General features: G+C 48.9%; 1 protein-coding gene across 5 annotated transcripts in view; it reads right to left on the reverse strand.

Annotated features, from left to right (window-relative positions):
• PAX8 (paired box 8) overlaps positions 1–20877 on the reverse strand; it is a 70658-nt gene that overhangs the window by 7396 nt on the left and 42385 nt on the right. For 2 of the 5 annotated variants that reach the window (XM_049856699.1, XM_049856698.1), the window contains exons 6-10: positions 20529–20654; positions 20078–20253; positions 15451–15571; positions 14785–14991; positions 6953–7054 (exon numbers count right to left, since the gene is read on the reverse strand). In XM_049856699.1, the coding sequence (XP_049712656.1) occupies positions 6953–7054; positions 14785–14991; positions 15451–15571; positions 20078–20253; positions 20529–20654 (732 nt within the window). Of the gene's footprint in view, positions 1–6; positions 7055–14784; positions 14992–15450; positions 15572–20077; positions 20254–20528; positions 20655–20877 lie in introns of those variants that run through there. The other 3 variants (XM_049856701.1, XM_049856700.1, XM_049856702.1) reach the window with 3 other exon arrangements.

A 20877-nucleotide genomic window follows, 5' to 3' on the forward strand; every position in this document is an offset into this window, starting at 1 on the left:
GTTGGAGGCACATAGAGAGACCTGTGAGATGGTGGGTGCCACCATGGGGCTGGGGTCGGGGAGATGGCCCTGTAGGGCTGGCAGTGGGTGAGCCTGGGGTGGGGGCAAGTGGCAAGGGCAGTAGAGTTCAGAAGCCCCCTCCGTTATCCTTTGGGAGCCCCTCAGCCTCGCCATTTTGGATGACGACGTTTTTGCAACATACTAGAGGTATTTCCTTGACACACTGCGGTCCTCACAGAAGCCCCAGGGGGTAGAGATTATTAACCCCATTTTCCTGAGGAAAAAACTGAGGCTCAGGGATCTGCAGAAGCTCACACAGCTGGAGAGTTTGGTGGAGTTTGGAAGTTGTGTTCTATGATGCCAGGATCCAGATTCTAACTGCTGCTTCTACTGCTGCCTGGGCCTTCTGCAGAAGAGCCTTTTAGGGAGGAGCCACTAGCGGGGGGCTTTAGAGGTCAAAGAGAAATCTGTTATGTATGTGTGTATATATGTATGTACGTATGTGCTGCAAGTGATTAACATGCTTGGCTGCTAATGGAAAGACTGGAGACTTGTGCCCACCCAGAGGTGCCTCAGAAAGAAGGTCTGACGATCTACTTCTGCGTAATTGACCACTGAAAGCCCTATGGAGCACAGTTCTACTGTGACACACCTGGGCTCCCCATGAGTTGGAACTGACTTAATGTCATCTGGTATGTATGTATGTATGTATAAACTTTTTAGCCTGCTGAGCATGAATTTGTTGAAGAGAAGTACATGTATGTGTATGTGGGAGAGGGGTGCTAGGCTTAAGGAAGGGAGAGGAGGGAGGGACCCTGGAGGGCACCAACCACTTATGTTCTTGGGGAAGCTGGGCTTTGAGGAGTTTGCAGTCCCATCCTGAGTCCACCGCTTTAAGCAAACTCAGTGCATGAATTTACACAAAGTAAATTAGATCATCTCCGTCTGTGAGTGGACTCCTGGCTTTACCAAAAGAATTACTACAGGATTCCTTCAAATAACAATCAAGTCAGCCTCAGTCACCACAACTACCATTGGTATGAGCTTAAAGTTTGCAAAGCACTTTCACACACATCACACCCTTTATTCTCACAACCATCCTACGAGTGCTCATCAATACTGCCAATTTGTAGAAGAGGAATTGGAGTGCAGCAAGCTTAAGTGGTTTGCTCCAAGCCTCACTGTTGGTAAGTGGCAGGACAGACCTTGACCTTGGGCTCTTAATTCTAAATTCCAGATATCCCCTTATGCACTTAAAAGATGATTCTGTTTACAAAGCAAGGTTCCTGCCAATCCTGAGATCCAATGAATGTCTACAGCCATTCAGAGGCTCATCTACTATTGGAAACCAAGTGCCTTCGGTGGCTCAGTCTCCTTCCCATACTCTCTGTTAGGAAGGCTTGAAACCCCTTTGCTCTAGAGCTGGACTGCTTGGAGTCAAATCCCCACTCCCCACTTCCTAGCTGTGTAACCTTGGACAAGGCATTTAACCTCTCTGAGCCTTGATTTCTTCATCTGTAAAACGGGACAAATTATTGTCCTTATCGTATTGAGTTGTAAAAAACAAGTATTAAATGAGATACATATTAAATGCCTATAATAAGCACTCAGAATTAACTTCTATTATTTTCACATTAAACAGGCACTAAAATAAAGTGCAATGGAGGCTCAGATCTGTCATGCAATTAGCGAGGAAGCCTGGTTGGGGCGGCTTCTTTTCCAGAGAAGAAGGCATTACTACAGAGAAATGGAAGCCAGGAGGAGGAACATGACACAGAAAAAGGTGCTGGATCCCTCCATTTCTAAGGAGTCAGTGATAGGCTGTGAGACAGTAAGTTCCACAGGGACAGGGACTACTGTCTAACACAGAAAAATAAATAGAAAAAGGAAAGCTAAGAGTTGACCTAACCCAACCATTCATTTCAGAAACGAAGGTGCTGCTACCCAGAGAACCAACTCGCTGCCGTCAAGTAGATCCCAAATCGTACTCATAGTCACCCTATAGGATAGAGTAGAACTGCCCTATAGAATCTGAGGAGTGGCTGGTGGATTCAAACTGCTGAACTTTAGGTTAGCAGCTGAGCTCTTCACCACTGCACCACCAGGGCTCCAGAGAGGGGAAGACGTTTGTCGAAGGCCATACTTCAATGAGAGCTGAACTAGAACCCTGGCTCCTAATTCCTACTTCAGTGCTCCCTCTTGTATTCCATAGATCATCCTGTTTACTGATGGTATACCCCAGAGCTCTCTGGTTTCAGTGGACCCTTGAAGGAAATCAATTCCTTGCTGTCTCAGCTACATGGCAAGAGTCCCCATGCTTTTACCCTGTCCCACGCAATGTCAAACACTGCTGGTTCAAGGATAAGGAAGACAGGTGGAAAAAAATGTGTGCTGTCATTTTGCCACTCATTCATACACTCACTCATTCACTACTTACTGACGACTTAACACACACTCACTAAGTACCTATCTGCCTCAGTTACATGGGGTCAGGGTATTAGTACATCCCTGGGTGCAGCATCTTCCCACCACCAGATCTGTCAACCTGCCTGCAGCCATGGCATATGAAATGTTCCTGAGCTGACAAAGAGCGAACACTACCTCTTTGCTCTGCATGCCACCCCACTCACTCTCCCAAGGATGTGGCCCCTGTGAATATGCCCTCTCTTTCCTGCTTCACCCATTTCTCCTTCTCTAGTTCATTTTTCCCTTCAGTCTGTAAACATGCTCTGGCATTGTCTATCTTTTTTAAAAATCCTCTCCTATCCCCATACCCCCTCTAGCTACTGGCCCATTTCTCCGCTCCATGATCTCTTCCTTTACCTTCTCACTGTCTTCCAACCAGGCCAACAGTGATCCCTTCAAAAACCCTACAATCTCTATTCCAGTCATTCCAACAATCACTTCTATGTCAATCGTTCAACCTCTTGGCAGACTTGGAATTCAGCATATCACTCTATGCCCTCGGTTTTCACTTTTCTGGTTTGCTTCCTAACTCACTGACCTTTCCTACTCAGTTTTCTTTGCTAGTTCCCTCCCTGTTAGGCCACAGAATGTTGAAGAACCCCAGGGCTTGGTTTCCTTCTGTGCTTTTCTATTCCCATTCTCTTTCTGGTGATCTTGCCTAATCCCTTGGCATTAAATGATATCTCTGTGCAATGACTAAAATTTATACCTCTAGCCAGGATTCTTCCTGACTGCAGACATGCCCATGGGCCTACTGACTTATTAAATTGGGTATCTAGTAGGTAGGCAGCTCAGTTTTAACATGCCAAACACAACTCTTGATTTCCACTTCCCCACTCACTCCACTGCTTCCTCTTCTAGTCTCCCACTACCATCCATGCAGTTTCCCAAGCCCAAAACCTAGGAGTCACCCTCGTTTCCTCATTCCTACAGCCGATTCACCAGCGAGTCTTGGCTAAACCACCAAAATACATCCTCAGTGTTTCTGTGCTCCTTCTCCTCTGTCACCCTAGTCCAGGTCACTGTCATCTCGTGCATGAATTACTGCAATTGCCTGCAAAGTGGTCTCTAAGCTTCCTTTCTTGACTCTCTACAATCACATTTTTCCAACAAACTGAGTAGTCTTTTAAAACTTGATCCAGCCACTATCAACATCACTTCATCTTGCAGCGCTTCTACTGTCACTCACTAGTCTCTAGATAGACGCACCTTCTTTCTGTGTGCTATCATGTTCAACTAGTTCCTGCCTTAGGGCCTTTGCACTTGCTGTTCTTTCTGGCAAGGGATGATCTGCCCCAGTTTATCACTTGGCTGACCGCTTTGAACACCTTCTCAGAGAGGCCTCCCCTGACCACCCAATCTAGTCATCTCCTCTCCCTGTGGTTCTTCATTACATCATCTCATTTTATTGCCTTCATGGTGCTTATCATTATCTGAAATTATCTTGTTTATTTACTTCTTTCTTTACTTACTGTCCACGTCCCTTCCTATTAGGTTGTAACCTCCATGAATACAGGAACCTGTCCTGTTCCCTGTTGTATCTCCAGCATCTTAACCAGTATTTGTTAAGTGAAAAATGAGATGAATGAATGGGTGGATAAAAGGAAAGATGGGTGATGGAAGAATGACAGAAGGAAGGATGGATTGATGTATAAAAGGAAAGATGGATGATGGAAGGATGGATGGAGAGGAAGACACACTAATGTATGAAAAAATGTATGAAAGATGAACGGATGAATAGATAAATGGATGGAAAGATGGATGGATGGTGATTCAGCTCTAGAACTTGGTTGAGAGTCATTAACTCTGTTAATGGGGCAGGAACAAAAAAATGAGAAGGCAAAACAGAAGGTGAGTGGACTAGAGAAAGCTGTGTTTTAGCCCTGTTCCTATGCCTCTGTCTTATAACTTGTATCTTTATTTCCAGTATGGTGGAAGACAGTGTGTGTATATAGTGGAAAGAACCCCAGATTTGAAATCAAAAGAGCTGTACTTGAACAACTCGGCTACTTAGTATGATTATGACTTGAACACATTTTTCTTTTTAAAACCCCAGTTTCCTTATCTATAAAACTGGAATAATACCAACCTCCTGGGCTTATAAAAAAAAAATTATGGTGAGGATTAAATGAGAAATAAAGTTACATGCGTGAATGGTTGGACCGAATGGCTGAGCACACAGATGTGCCTAATAAATAAATGCTTCCTTCCTTCTACAATTGATTGAAGAATGGCATTAGCATGCTTTTCTTTAAACTTTCATTATGTACCTAGCACAAAGCAGAGTCCCTGGGCATAAGAAGACAAATGGTTAATGTGCTTGGCTGCTAACTGAAAGGTTGGAGGTTTAAGTCCACCCAGAGGTACCTCAAAAGAAAGGCCTGGCAATTTACTTCTGAAATATCAGCCACTGAAAATCCTATGGAGCACAGGTCTACTCTGACACACACAGGGTTGTCATGAAGCAAAGTTGATTCCAGGGCAACTGTTGGAGCACAAAGTGGTGTTCAGTGAATACTGACTGATTTGAATGGAAGGAATTGCCATTCAGTCAGCTGGGAGGTCACAGGTAGTGGTATCAGAGGGGCAAATAATTTTTCTACAAAAAAAATTCCTTTAGAATTTGCACAGTAGGGTTCCGAGGAATTGGATGAAGCATTTTCTGAAAACTGATTTGCATTTTTTTTTTTAGTGGTAGCCCATCCACTTTGTATGGCAAGGCCCCCCACCTTCTGCAAAAAATAGTTGTGCTATTTTTTTCCACAGCACCCACTCAGAGTGAGGTCTTTCTGGAAACAACCTGGAGGCCTTTGATGAGAGGCCCAGGCCTTCAAGCTGCTCACAGGTCAGACGCTGGGCCCCAGGATCCCCTCGCCCCAGGTCTGCCCTGGGAATGGTTCATAATTAAGAGAAAAGCCCAGTGCTTTATGTTTCTTCCTCCTCCTCTGAGCGGGAGGCAGGGAAAGGTGGAGAGGTTGGAAGGGGGATGGGTGGAGCAACTGAAGCCTGGGATTTTGATTGAGAGGCCCCATTATCCACACTCTTAAAAAAATAACTGAATCTTTTCCTTTTTTATCTTGACCAATCTCATTTCACGCTCCAGAAGAGGAAGGGAGGGAGGGAGGGAGTCCGGGGCCAGGAGGGAGAGAGGAGTCAGTATTCTGTATTTTCAACACTGCATTAAGCACATCTCCACGGTAACCAGGCAGCAACAAGTGCCAGCTCAGCAGGTTCCCAGGGAGTGCACAGTCTTCTTCCTTCCCTCTCTCCCTCCCCTCTCTCTGCCAGGAGAATCCAGCCCACCTGCCTCTGCACAGGGTACCTAGGGCAGGTGGCCAGCAAAGATTAACCCCTGCTAGTTTTTTTAGGGAGGCAGGGAAGCAGGCCCAGGTGAACGTACTACATTTGTGGATTAGAGCCAGGGAGGCTGGGCCAGGGCTAGCATGGTGGTCACAGATGCCCATTCCAGAAGCATCAGGTCCCAGGCCTCTCTGAGTAGTGGAAATTACTCAATTCTACCCCACACATCCCTCGGTTCTTCCTTTATGGTTCCTAAAAGAGTGGGACTCATTCTAAGAAATTCTTGTTGTTCTTCTCCCTTGCCCAGAGTTGATACCCTGAGTCCCCTCTGGGTGATGATCACACTGACAGACAAAGAAATCTAAATGATCAACAGTAAAGACTCCAAAAAAAAAAGCCAAACTCATTGCCATCGAGTCAATTCCTACTCATAGTAATTCCTACTCATGGCGACCCTATAGGACAGAGTAGAACTGCCCCATAGAGTTTCCAAGGAGCGCCTGGTGGATTCAAACTGCTGACATTTTTTTAGCAGCTGTAGCATTTAACCATTACGCCACCAGGGCTTCCAGTCAAGATTCCAGGACAGTCCAAATGAGGGTGAAGAAATATTCCCAGCTCATCTCCCACACCATGGTACCAATAAGAACCTGAGTTCTCCCCATACAGGGGTGAGTGTGGGGTGGGAAGGAGAATACATTTGAATCATTTTCATCATTGTAATTCATATTCATCTTTTACAGAAGGAGTAAACTGAGACCCATCAAAGTTAAATAACAGGGAGCGTATAGACTGCTTAAGGTGGGTTTAGACTGGGCTCACAGCTGTTTTGCTGGCCCTAGAGCACTCTATGGCAATTCTCACTGAATCAGTGAGAGGCCTGTCTGAGTCCATGCTGTTCCCTCAGCCGGTTGTTCTTCCTGGAGGTGGTAATACGGGAGCAGACGGCCTCTGGGAAGGAGGAGGCTGTGCTGGAGAGAGGCAAGGAGCCAGGACTGCACTGAGATCTTTTCTTCAGGTATTTACAAGACGATGCACCCTCTGGGCCATCCTTCCATGCCTTTCAGGAAGTCTAAGCATGACACATGCCCTACATCTTGCCCCCTCTTGTCCAACCTTTCTCCGGCACTTCCTGTTTGTAATGCTCCCCCCATCCTGTCCAGTTCTGTCCAGTCCCTCCTCTTACCTGCCACCATGCCTGCGATGGCAGAAGAGGCATAGCTGCCCTGTCCACTGGTGGGGATATGAGGTGGGTATCCAGGCAGCGTGGGCCCCACCATCTCACGGCCTGGAAAAACACAGCAAAGAGACATCATTTGAGACATGGTGGGCTCCTGTACTTTCTGTCTTGCTCCCCTGCGGCTCAGCATGCCTGACCTCAAGCCATTCATATCTCACCAAAGCCATTCTCCAAACCCATCTCTTTCCTCCTCCCTCCTCTTCTGAGTCCAAGTTCCTCTTTCCTCTGTCTGGTCTTCCACATGACAGAAGCTCCACCACACAGGAAGCACTTGCTATTGCAGTCATGTATTGTTCACTGTCCTCCAGTGCTTTTATTTATGTGAATCTATTCACCCAGAAAAGTGCCATGGTACTGGAGGCCAGGGGCTATATCTTCCAGGTCTTTGTTAGCCCCCCAGCACCTAGATTAGCAGTGGGCACAGCTGATCTAAATAAATACATCAGAGGCCACTTGACTCAGAGCTTAAATTCATTTCAGGCTCAGGAGAACCAAAAACTGGCCCTAGAAAAGGATGGCATGGGTGAACCAAAAACTGGCCCACCGCTCTCCTTTCTGGGCCTATGACTGGCACTGCTTATCGATCACCACGCTCTTTTCCACTGAGCCAGAGAGGGGGTTCCTACACCTTCACCTGGCCTTCTAGGTGGTTACAGTCCATCAGATTTGCAAGGGACATGAAATCTAGTGGCTATCTCTGACCTAGAGAAAAGTCAGATGAGAAATCTTTAGTACTAACACATGGCCATAAACCACACATCTGGTAGATTCCATTCCCAAAAAGATCCAGTTCCATCAAAATACACATCAATCTCTCTTTGTTTATAAGTTGGAGATGGTGGCTAATTTGAGTAACACCCTAGCCTTGGTGACACTAAGGCTGCTCTGTAAAGATTAGCCTCTTCTTTATATCAGGAAGGTAAACCTTCTGATTTTGGAGACCTCACCCGGCCTTGTGAGTTTCTCCCATGTGTCACACACGCCAGCAACCACCATCCCTTGCTCACAGGTCTTTTGCCATCGCCCCTTGTCCTGCAGACCCAGACTAGAGTCTCCCTTACCCAAGGATTCTTGAGAAGGTGACCATACATCCTGGTTTGCCCAAGTCAGTCCAGGTTATACCCACTGTCCCAAAGTATTTATTAACGGTGTTCATTTCGCTCTCATAATGCCCCCATTTGAAGGATGAATTATTCAGTCATCCTAGTTCTTGATGGTATTCACAGGGTTTATCAACCTCAGCACTATTGACATTTTGGGCTGGATACTTCTTTGCTGCAGGGAGCTGTCCTATACTTTGTAGGATGTTTAGCAGCATCCTTGGCTTCTATCCACTAGATATTGGTAGCAGTCCCCACACAGTGTGACAACTAAAAATGTCTCTAGACACTGCAAAATATCACCTGGCGAGCAAAATTGTCCCTAGTTGTGAACTGCTGTGTTAGAATATGGCAGTTTTACCCAAATGTCTTCTGCCTCTTCCATATTGGGGGCTGGTTTCTCTCCAGGATTTAAGAGGCCACCTGTTAGCCCTATCAGCCAGCTTACTAAGGCCACCCCTCTACAGCACTGCAGGCCCAACTTTCCCCCTCAGTCCCCCAAGGTCCTTCATCAGCCAGCTTACCAAGTCCATCCCCCTATAGCACTGCAGGCCTAACTTTCCTCCCTCAGTCTCCCAAGGTCCTTCATACATCAGTCCTCCAGGGGTTGCCTGGTAACGATGGAAGGGAAGGTACATCCTGTGAAACCTTGGAAGTTGTCAACACCACAGTAACTAACTCCTTCTTCTCTCTCTGTGATAGACAATTCATTCATCCAGCAAATATTTATTGTTTAAATACTATGTTGTTGTGTGCCATTGAATCAATTCTGACTCATGATGACCCTACAGGAAATAGTGGAACAGCCCCATAGGGTTTCCTGGGCTGTAATCTTTATGGGAACAAATTGCTGGGTCTTTTCTCCCATGAAGCAGCTGGAGGATTTGAACTGCTGACTTTTCTGTTAGCAGCTGAGTGCTTAACCATTGCACCACCAGGGCTTCTTAAAGACTATGCACTAAGCACTTTTCTGGGTGCTTGGGATACAACAGGGAACAAGAATGCTACATTAACAAGGCCAGACACTAAATCTAGATGGGCATGGTCTGGAATGGGCATTTGGAACCAAGCCTAAGGGGTCAACAAACAAGACCAAGCACACGCAACTTCTCTCCTTCCCTGGAAGGCAGAATCTAGGCATCAGAGGACATGGGTTTTCTCCTGCTTCTATCACCAATTTTCTGACTGCCCTTAGACCAGCCACTTGCATACCCCAAGCTTCAGTTTCCTCACATGTAAAATGGGGAAAATAAAAGTAGCTTTACACAATTTATTATTATTATCATGATGTTATCAGCATAATTCAGAGCCAGGGTTTCATACTTTGGATGGACCTTGACTGGTACAATGGGTACATCCTAGAAACAGTTATGTGTTGATGGAGCTTTTATGAAACAAATCCTATTTGAAATGAGCCATCAGTGTTCATGATTTAAAACAGTATGAATGTTCTGATAAGACTGACCACCACTCTCTAAACGTCTGATGTTTAATACATGTCCAGCTAGGGTTGGCACTGGACCAAATACGGTGGAGCCCATTGGAATTCTACAGGTGGGTTCACTTCACTGGACACAGGGTCATCACGGAACAACTGAAGAGATGGAAAAACTGGCGATGGAAAGGGAATTTTAGCATATTTAGAACTAGAGGGAGAAATGTGCAGAAGATACGCTGTTGTTCTTGGGTGCTGTCCAGTCAATTTTCAACTTATGGCGGCCCCATGTGATAGAGTAGAACTGCCCCCACAAGGTTTTCTAGGCTGTAATCTTTATGGGAGCAGATCCCCAGGTCTTTCTCCTGTGGAGCCACTGGTGGGGTATGAACCACCAACTTTTGGTTAGCAGTTGAGGCTTAACAAGTTCCCAGGAAGCTATACATAAGAACCACCTGAGGACCTTGTTAAAATGTGGTTTCTGATTCAGTATATCTGGGGTGGAAATACAAATTCTCAGCAGGGAACCTGTTAGAAATTCAGATTCTCAGCAGGGGTTCAAACTGGAATGAACTGGCTCAAAGCCCTGGTTTGTACTGGGGCACTTTCTCACTTTCCAGGGCACTGTGTTGAGAAGGATTCTGAGGCTGCATCCATGTCTATCAAGATTGGAGGAGGGGGGTGGGGCGTATTGGCTCTCAGGCCACCTACCTGCTAGCCTAGGCACACCCCAGGGCTCCTTCCAACCCTGGGATCCTGCTGTCACAGGGTCCACCTCCTGCCTCATTCTGCTCCTTCCCAACACCTAACCCTGCTGCCTCTTGAACTTTGCTCCTCAGTGGCTAGTGCATCAGGACACATGCTCCCCTTAGGCCACAACTTGAGTCCACAGTTGCCCCACATGGGGCCCCATTCCCATAAGAACTAGTCCCCAAACTGCTCTTGGAAATGAAATTCATTGGCCTTACTCCCCTGTGTTCTGAGAATTTAATCTTCCTCTCCCTTCAATCACCTAATTGTCTCCCAGTGGGCAAAAGTGTCTGAATCAAGCACCAGAGCAGACCCTGACAGCTTCCTCCCATAAAATCTGGCCCTCCTGGGACGACTGGAAAGACTTTCTCAGGACCACCTTCACCCAGACTGCAGCACCACAAACTCATGTAGCTGTATCTGGACACTCTTTGTCTGCTCCAATTCCTTAAATATGCAGTTTCCTCCAAAAAGCCAAGAACCTTGCAACCTTCTTGGAAATGAAACCACAGAAGCCATAAAGGGAGTCCTCTCCATCATGGCCTATCCATGCCCTCTTATCTACTTAATTAAAGGAGTCCCCGGGTGGTACAAATGGCTAAGTGCTGGACTACCAACCAAAAGGTTGGCAGGAAGAAAGTCCTGGTGATCTGCTCTGGAAAGGTCAGACGTGAAAACCCAATCAGGTGTAGTAGTTCTACTCTGACACACGTGGGGTTAACCTGAGTCGGAATTGACTCAGTGGCAATTTTTCATTAATCACATTTTTATCTGTGGTGTGGAATTCCATCTCCTCTGCACTCCAATATACTTCAAATGTGGCCCTATTTTTTAAAAAGTTGACATAGACACAAGGTTCATTTTGGCTGGTTGTGGAATGGGGTTCTGTAAGTGTTTCCTACAGGAAAATAGTAGCACCCCAGAAATGTTGGTAAATATTCTAAATATTGGTAAAGACGAGGCTCAGAAAACCATTACCTGGAGGAATTCAGAAGGTGGAGGTGAATGCAGACAATTTTATTTGTCCCCTTTGATGTCTGCCCTCTGTGTGACCTTTTTCAATGCCTTATCTTGTTCTGATAGCAAGGAGAATTTATGGCAATCCAGAAATCTCTCTGGCAGGACTAAATATAATTTTGCACAAAAGATGGAGGAGGGTAATGAAGTCTTTGAAGCCCTCGTCTGTGGTAAGGCCTGATTCAGAGCCTTCCAACAGCTGAGCTGTAGCAGCCAGGACAGAGGTGGCCTCAGAGCACTGTTTTGGCCAGTGTGTTGGGAACCTAGATTGTGGTGTCCAGAGGGAACTGGCAGGAATGCTAGGGGAAATCTCACTGTTCCCCAAACTCTGAGGTCTCCTTCTTCTTGGCCAACTGGGGAGAAACTGAGACCCAAGAGGGACAATCACTGTGGAAATTACTATTACAGCCACTGGTCTGGGAGAGGAGGTGGCCCCAAGGGGAGGTTCTGGGGAGCGGCTAAAAGAATTTCAGGAAATGTCAGGAAGGGTCCTCAGACAATCATTCCAAGGAAGGGAAGCTGGGAGGGTCAGGGTTCTTAGGAAGTTACTCAGAGGACAGGGGCTTGGGAAAGTTCGGGTTCTTAGAAAGCCATTCAGGGGGAGGAGGACTAGAAAGGCTCCTGAAGGTTAGAGCAGTGCTGGCTTTGGAGTAAAAGTTCACCAGGTCCTCCCTTCTCTCCCATTGTCTGCAGGATTGCCTAGGGGATAATCTCTTCTCTCCTTTCCTTTCCTTTGAATTCACCTTTTCATCTTCTGGATAGGTTTCTTGCACTCATTCCTGTCCTAACCTTCCTCACCTTGTGAAACCCCAACCAAGTCCTCTCCCCATGGCTCAGCCACATGCTAGGTATTTAGGTCCAGTCTCAACCAGAGACCTCAGGTGGACTGGATTTAAAGAGCTCTAGCCCAACACCTTGGACTCAGTCATCATCTGCCTGGAGCCTGAGTGGCGGGGCTGGGTCTGACTCTGTGAACTAAAGAAGCCCTGATTGCTTTCTGTTCTTGGCAACCGGCCCAGGATCCCAGACCCTCCAAGCCTGGGCACTGCCTTGCTCTTCTCAGAGCCCCGGCCTCCGTGCTGAATCTTCTATGCTTGGGCTGGGCCTGTGGCCAGTCATCAGCCTTCACAGGTGCTCATATTCCTGCACTGCACGTCATCAGAGCCTGGCTTTGGAGACCCACCTGCCTAAGGACATGCCGAGGTTGCATATTTGGCATTCATTGTCCAGCTCCAGGCCAACTGCTACCTGCAGGACCACCTGGTGTCTGCTGCCAGCTGTTCTGCCCAGTGGGTTGGATGAACTCTAGTCCTGAAGGTGGTCTGGAGAGTGGGCATGTCCACTCTAATAGGAGCTGACAAAAGTTAGAAGTGTCACTTGATGTGACTGCATGATGACAGGGGATACTTGAAGCCTTAAAGAGGTGGCAAGAAGTAGAGAAGGTGTGGGGCTTTGGGGACAGGGAGTTTGCCCTGGGTTGTTCCAACTGCACTTCATACCAAAGCGTAAGTCTGTGCTCTGATACATCAGCTTCCGCTGCCATCTGCCCTTCCCTCTCCTCTCGGCTGGTCCTGCCAAGCCTCTCCGCAGCATGCTCAGGAACTGAGGAGCTGCTCCCCATCATCAGATGCTCCAACCATGCCCTCATCTCTTACCTGCTTCCTATGACCCTCTGGGCCCCAGCCTGCCATTCACACAAGGCACGCAGGCTTGCCAGTGCTCAGGTCCCACCACCCCACAGCAGATACCACCTCTGCTCGCTTTGCCCCTCCCCTTTCCCACCCCACCCCATTTTCTCTGGCTGACATCATTCCATTCAGCTCACAGATTATTCTCCTTTAATCACTTTGGTCAAAAGAAATTGTCGTCTCTACTGACCTCACCCTCTTTTGAAATTTCCAACTCTGAGCCAACACTTCCTCACTTCAGACCTCTACCACTGCCTCTCTGCCCATACTTCAAGCTTCCTTTACTTACCCCTTATCTTTGTGCTCACCTCTTCCGGGGGGACTTCCTACATTATATGTGGGCATGCACAGAGAAAACAAATTGAAGTGCCAGACAGACTGACAGAAAATGCAGTCAGTTATATGGAAGATCCGATGGACTGAATAAGGTGGCCTTGTGGGCCCTCTGGGCTGGCAGAGATCCTGGTCTGGTGCAGTGGTTTTCAAATCCAAGGGCTTTTGAGGAGCAGGGCTCCTACTTCAAACAGAGCAGCTCTTGTTTGTCTGTTTCTCATACTGGCTTCTGCAAAGGCGCTCATTTCAAGAGTGTGGTGGGGCCCAAGAGGTGTGAAAACCACTGGTCCAGGTGAACTGTGACTCTGGGTTGTCTCTGGAGCAGCTCCCCCAGCTTCCCACTTGTCTCTGCTCTAACAGGTAGCAGGGGTGAGGTGGGGGAGACATTCACTCTGTCACTAAATACCCATAGTCCCTACAGGAGGCTCTACTGTTAAGACAATTCTTCCTTACGCTGAACTGGAATCTGCTGCACCTCTGGCTTCACCCACTAGTCCTGGTTCAATGCTTTGGGCCCTCATCCAAAACAGTCTCATCCCTGTGGAAGCCCTTCAGGTATCTGAAGACTGTTATTAGTCTATGTCCCTGCCCACACTCCACCTCAGGCGTACTCTGGCCTGGCCAAACACTCTTGGTTCATTCAGACATTCCTCAGGCCCTGGCTTCTGGGCCGCCACGTGGACCTCTTCAGGGGTCTGACACACGCGGCTGAGGCCTAGCCTCACCCTGCCAAACACCACACTCCCATTCAGGGACCTTTGCCAGGCCCATTCCCTCCCTGGGCCTGTGTCCTCGTCTGTAAAAGAGAGGGTTTCCTCTAGTTGGCCCCTAAGGTCTTCTAGCTGTACATTTTTGAAGGCCAATGAGACTTCTCATGGGAAGCCTCCATCTCCCATCTTCCAAGTGGCTGAGTCACTCTGAGTTCATCCTGTTTAAAAATTCTTGAGTGTCCTCAATGGGTGATGGTGTTAAGATGGGTATGAAGACAGCCACATTATGGGGACTCAACTGGGACTGACCCTCTGCCTTCTTTAGAAATTTGACCCAGAAATTGGCTCCAAAAAGTCAATGACTTTTTTGCTCCAAAGTTATCTTTCTTTTTTCTTTTAACCAAGACCAAGAGTTCATTCATCACTTTACAGTTCCTGGCCCCTGGCCTCAGGGTCACCACACTTCCAGGGGACCTTGGAGCAGGATTCTGGAAACCTGCCAGGCACCCATTTCCCTGATTTGCCAGAGTTCCTGATCCTTCCCGCGGCCTGACTTGGCCAGCATGCAGAAACATGTCTCGGCACCTCCAAAAGTTAACAGTGGAATTAGGGAACAGGGTGAAGGCGGACGTACCTGGAGGCCATAACTGGGGCTGGAACCAAACCAGGGGGCAGGCAGCCGGCACTGAAGACCCCCCTCCCACCCCCATGACACCTGCAAGGCCCCGGAACCTCCCTGTCGTACCTGAGAGGAGGGCCTGGCCCGTGAACTGCCCGTACACGGAGGCAGCATGGGGAAAGGCATTGAAGGGCGGGACCGAGGCACCGGCTGGGACCCCGGAGCCGACTTGCTGCAGATCCAAAAAGGCGGAGCTAGATAAAGAGGAAGGGGTGGAGCTAGAACTGGACACCTCGGGGGTTTCCTGCTTTATGGCGAAGGGTGAATGAGGATCTGCCGGAGGGAGGGAGACAACAAGGAGAGAGGGCTGTGAGATGATGGGGTGGGAACATGCAGAAACCAAGCTGTGAGATGTGGGGACGCGTGCGGCAGATGGGGCGCTGGGGCAGGCAGACCTGGGCTCCTTTCAGAGTCTGGGGGTGGGGAGGGAGGGGCCAGAAGCTGTTCCTCAGGTGGAGTGAGGAGGGGAGACAAGCTCTTCCTCTCTGCTGTGCCTTTTGCTGTGTGGATGTGGTGACTGCGAGAATGTGTGGCCCCTCTCTCCACAGTGGGGAGAGATGGCATGACCCTCTTGACCCACCTCGAAGCCCAGCCAGCACAGCCCACGTCTCGTCACAGGCCCGGGGCCCCAGGCGCCTTCCTCCTCACAGCCAACCAAGCTCTGCCTTCCCTGCCCTCCAGCCCACCCTTGCACCTGGGTCCAGATGACCCAGGAGATTCCGGGCTCCATACCTGCCACCACGGGGTACGTCTGGTGAGTGGAGAGGTTGCGCCCCAAGGGTGTATTGGAAGGGGTCAGGGTGGCCTTCCCATCATCCAAGGTGCTGTTGAGCAAGGGCAGCGGATAGAGGCCCTGGAGAAGAAAGAGAAGTCAGCACACAGAGTGGCCCAGCAGGTCCCCGGCTTCGTGCCCCCAGGCAAGCAAGGGCAAACAAGCCTTTCCAGAGACCCTGCAGCCAGGCTGTAGGACTGGGCAGCCGTGACCTCCCAGAAAAAACTCCTTTGCTCATTGTCCCCTTCTTCCTTTTCTGTGCTGACTTCCCTTAGTGTGTTTAATCTGTTCTCCAACTGACGGCTCTACCGTTCATCTCCTAATCCTGGCTCAGGGTTTCCACTTTTGCATCCCTGGCATTGAGCAGCCCTGGTAGAATACAAGCTCAGGAATCACATAGAGTGTCTCCTTCAAAGGCGCAAGCCCTGGTGGGAATGCTGGTCTCCCTCCTTGTCTGCTCACACTGTCTGGCCTCATAGAGTATGCGATGGCACCAAAGGCTGGAGGAGTCAGCTCACGGTAGCGTTCAGAGTGCTTCACCGTTATCAATTAATTTAATCCTCTCCAGATAGGAAACTGAGGCATGGAGAAGTTAAGAAACTTGTCATATTTACATATGGGGCAGTCAGGATTCAAATCCGGGCAGTGTGACTCCAGTGTCCATGCTCTTAACCTCTGCCCTAAATTGGACAACACAGAGATCACCCCGTATATCTGCAAAGAGCTCGCATTAGAGCTTTTCCTAGGGTATCTTAATTGATTCCCCCTCAAGAGTCCTGTGATGTGGACAGCGTGAGACATGTCTGTTTTATACGTGGAAAGCCTGAAGCCCAGAGAGGTAAATGTCCCAGATCCATGTACTAAAACTGGGACTAAAACCCAGGACTTCTGATCCTTCAACAATCGGCAAATGTGGTATCCTGTCAGAATAGGTAGATTTATTCTTCTTTCTCTTCATATCCAAGGAAATATAAACCTGCAGGTTCAGCTTGAAGATGATACGTGGGGGATAATTTTACTCGCAAGGCCGTTTATCAAATTCTTGGAAGTTTCTTTTAGAAGACCTGGCTTTATACTCCTATTGGGCTCCTCCGGCCTCTGCAGCTGTCTCCTAAGGTGCTCTTTCCAAAAAGAACTTGTTCCATTAAGAGCAAGTGTACACCACCCTCACCATGACCCCTCCTACCAGGGGACCAGAAAGCACACACAAGCACACACCTCCTTCCCCACAAATGGACCACACCCAGCACTAATACACTACACAAAATACTGTGCAAAACTGAAGTCAAAGGCTGTTCCACGGTTACGTAACAGTGGTGCTAAAGGCTGCTAAATGATCTCCAGGGAGCCAGGTTCTCTAAGGAGCCAGCGCTTTCTAATTGCATGTTGGGCACTTCCGGAAGCTTCAGTCAATTCTGGAGGCCACCAGGGCACTATTAGCTCCTGGCAGCAATTCCTTACTAAACAGGGCTCTGGTTCCATGCGTTTCGAGGGGGCCTGCCTTAAGGAAATTGAGCACAATACCTGATTTCTAGAGAGTGTAAGAAAAGTTTCAAACCCCTCATGGATGTCTCGATTTGATACCAAAATATCTATTCAAAATCCTGTATCTGTTCCAAAATTCAGGCAATTCAGTGAAAAAAAAAGCCTTAATAGTCAAACACTTGGGTGATGTTGCACTGAACAGCTTAAACACCCACATGACTGACAAGATTTTTTACTGGAATTGAACTTGAATTGGGGGGCGGGGCAGAACTTGGGCTCTGGAGTTGAGAAGAGGCTGGTTTTAGGCCTGCTTCTGTGATGACCAGCAGCCCACCAGCTTTAGCCTACTTGGCCTCCTTGAGCCTTGATTTTCTCACCTACCGTGTGCCAGGGATCACAAAATCTACTAACAGCTAAGGCTCCTCTAAGGGTTCGGTGAGATTTTATATACACACTGGAAGTGCTTAGCACAGAATGCTGGGTAATAGTAGACGCTCAATTAATCAGTGTCGTGTATCTTACTATTTCAGGATTATGTGAAGAGTCAAAGGCTGCCTAGTTCTTGAGCTGTGTCATCATGATATCCACGTTTTGTGGATTTGCGTCTTTGTGCGTTCATAAAATAGAGGAACAAGAGCTGTGCAGACTCCTAACTAAGCCTGGTAGTGAAACAGCAACCAGGAAGGAGGCCACGTGATGTTTCTGTTGAACACGTTCTTGCTCGTTTTTACATAAAAGATGACTATGTCTTTGCCCCATTCTAAAGCAGGTGTGAGTAACCCATGCTTCTCCCTCGGCTCCCCAAGCTGGAGGGCCTTCTCATGCCCACATGAGAGGACAAGGAGTGCTGCTTTGGCAGCAAAGTCAGGGTCACTGGTGCTGGCAAAGGCAAGGGCTCTGGTCAAGAGGGGCCCTGGGCACAGGCTAGGCTCTCCCTGCCCCTCACGCCAAGCCAGGTGAATGCGTGAAAGAGTAATGATTGACTGAGGGAGTGAATGAATAATTGATGGAAGCGCCCTAGATGTCGCAAACAGTTTGTGCTCAACCGCTAACCTGAAGGTTGGCGATTTGAAACCATCCACTGGTACTGCAGAAGAAAGGCCTGGCGATCTGCTTCTGTAAATATTATAGCAAAGAAAACCCTATGGAGCAGTTCTTCTGTATAACACATGGGGTCGCCGTGAGTCAGAACCGACTCAACAGCCACAAATAACAATAACAACACGACAGACTGGGTCTCAGTCTCTTCATCTGTAGGTTGAGGGGTTGGAGCCGTTCAGCAGTTTTCAAACTTTTTTTGCAGACTTCAAAGAACTTACATAGAGGCGTAATATATAAAAAGAGATTACAGTGGACTGTTTGAGTGAAACCAGGGCTGGCAGGCCTGAACGCCACAACTATCTCTTTACCCCTAGGCTTCCCCTTACCTCCCTGACCCTGGGTTATCGCCACACAACTAGAAAAACTGGACTAGGTGGTCTTCGAAGTCCTCTCCAGCTCTAAGACTCTCTTGTTCCAGGATTCCCTATGCGCGTATACAAGCATGGTGCTGAGCTCCTTGTAATCACACAGGGTACCCTGGGGGACTCGGGAATGGAGATAGGCCCTAGAAAATGGCCCTGTGACACACTGGGTGTCCAGGGACTCCGGGACAGGGTTTCTCTACTCTGCTGGGGTGGCTGATGCTCCACTCTTGGCTTTTCAGCTCACTCTTACACAGCAGCGCCCTGCAGGCCACCCCATTTCCCTCCCGGAGCCATTGACTATTGCCTGAGTTGATGAGCGCCCAGGCCCTCTCCCTGGGGCTGCTGACGCCCGGCTTTCTCTACACCCCTCGTGGTTGCCACAGCCTAGGCTGATGAAATCACTGACGCAGGTTGCCTGCCCAGCTGCAGGTGCTGGCGTGGGCCCAGCGGTCCAGACAGTCACTGGCAATGGTTCAGCTGGCTATTGGCATTGCCACCATTGTCCTAACCAGATCTTAAAGGCACATGGGTCTGACTCACTCTGGGATGAAATGGGAGCAAGCAAAAAGGAATGAACAGAAACCACCCTGAAGAAACTCCTCAACTGGTTGAGTTGGTGGGACGAGGGGAAGAAGACAGTTAGGCTATTGACTGATGATAATGAACCAAGAAAAAGGCCAGCGGCCCTAGAAGGATGGAGTTTTGAATCTTTCTCTTGGACTTAGGGGGACCTCTGGCATCTGTGCTAGCTTTTCCCAGCAGCCAACCCACTATCATCCCTTCTACCTGTCCTGAGTGCTGGAAATAAAAAAATTCCCTTGTGACGTTGTTTTTTATTGTCCCAGATTTCTCAGCTTATTCATTTCTTCATTCATTTAATAAAACTTTATTGAGTATCTAGTGGAGGGGTCTCTGGGTGGAGCAAATGGCTAAGCATCTGACTACTAACTGAAAGGTTGGTGGTTCAAACCCACACCGAGACACCTCAGAAGAAAGGCCTGGTGATCTGCTCCTGAAAAGTCATGGCTATGAAAACCCTGTGGAGCACAGTTCTGCTCTGACACACATGGGGTTGCGGTGAGTCGGAATCGACTTGATGGCCGCTGGTTTGTCTTGGTTTATTATAACTGGGGCACGATATTAGGTGCTGGAGATAAAAAAAATAAAAGATGTTGAAGAGGCTGCCCTGTCCTTAAGAACCCGGTTGTCTCTTTACACCTCTGTCCGGATGATTACAATACCCCCTGCGTGCTACGTGATGAGGAGGGCCACGTCAAACACGAGGCAGTACAGAGGGGTAGAGCTGCATTCTGTCTGAGGGGCAGCAGGACTCTTGGAGCAGGGCTGTGAGATCTGAGCTGAGCAGGGTGGCTGAGTGCTGTATTCCAGGCAGAGCAGTGGGAGAAACCGCCTTCGGGGAGGAGGACTGAGGACTGGGAGAAGAGAGAGGCGGGTGACAGGACATCTGATGAAATAAAGCCGTGACTGGGCTTTGAGCTGCACATAGCACATACCCTGAGCCCATCGAAGCCCCTTCCGGGCTGGCTTTGGTGCCGGACTGCAAGCTGCTTAGGAACCTTTCAGAGCACTCGCCCCACTTTAGCCCCTGTGCCCCAGCCCATGGCCCACGTCTCACCTGGTCGCCTTTGGTGTGACTCGGGGAGGCATAGGCCTCGGGGTAGTGCTGCCGCTCAAACGGGCACTCAAGTGGCTCGAGGTGGTGCTGGCTGAACGTGTCTGTCCGAAGATGCTTGCGGGGCCCGCTGCTGCTGGTCTGGGAGTCGGTGCTCAGCCGGCAGCTGTCCTGGTCACCTGGTGCCCCGGCAGGAGAGAGCTTTCAGTGGGACCAATCTACCTATCCCCTGCTCCCAGGCTCTGTGCAGTCAGGCAGGCGTAGAGGAGCAGAATAGGCCTCCCAGACCCCAGGGGCTGTGGCCAGCTTAGAGACAGGACATGCCATGCTGAGGGATGGAGTTACAGAGCCACGACAAAGTCCTGGGCCATGAGAGGGGGCTTCTGTTTCCATCAAAGCCTCAGCAACTGTCCTTCTGTACCCTCAGCCTGTTCCCTGTGCCCCCAACACTCACTGTCATCCATTTTCCTCTTGCTGTCACTGCCGGGCTGAGCAATCCCCAGGAGCCCGTTGATGGAATAGGTGGAGCCCAGGGAATCTGACTGCGGTGACTCCGGGGGTGTTACAGCTGAGCTGGGGACTGTAGAGGGTGAGAGGGAGAGAGTCAGGACCCTGGGAGTCAAGTGACACTCCTCAAAGCACCCGCTGTCCCTGTGGAGGAAGCAACAAGCAACCTGTGGAGGGTTGAACCCTGGAGAGGCCCAGAGCTCTTTCCTCCAAGGGGAACATTGGTGGGAGAGAGTCTTGGAATCAATGCTGTCTGAAGCTTTTCCACCACTAAATGTTTCCTAAATACCTCTAAA

This window comes from Elephas maximus, chromosome 17 (assembly GCF_024166365.1).
Source record: "Elephas maximus indicus isolate mEleMax1 chromosome 17, mEleMax1 primary haplotype, whole genome shotgun sequence".
Taxonomy (NCBI): domain Eukaryota; kingdom Metazoa; phylum Chordata; class Mammalia; order Proboscidea; family Elephantidae; genus Elephas; species Elephas maximus.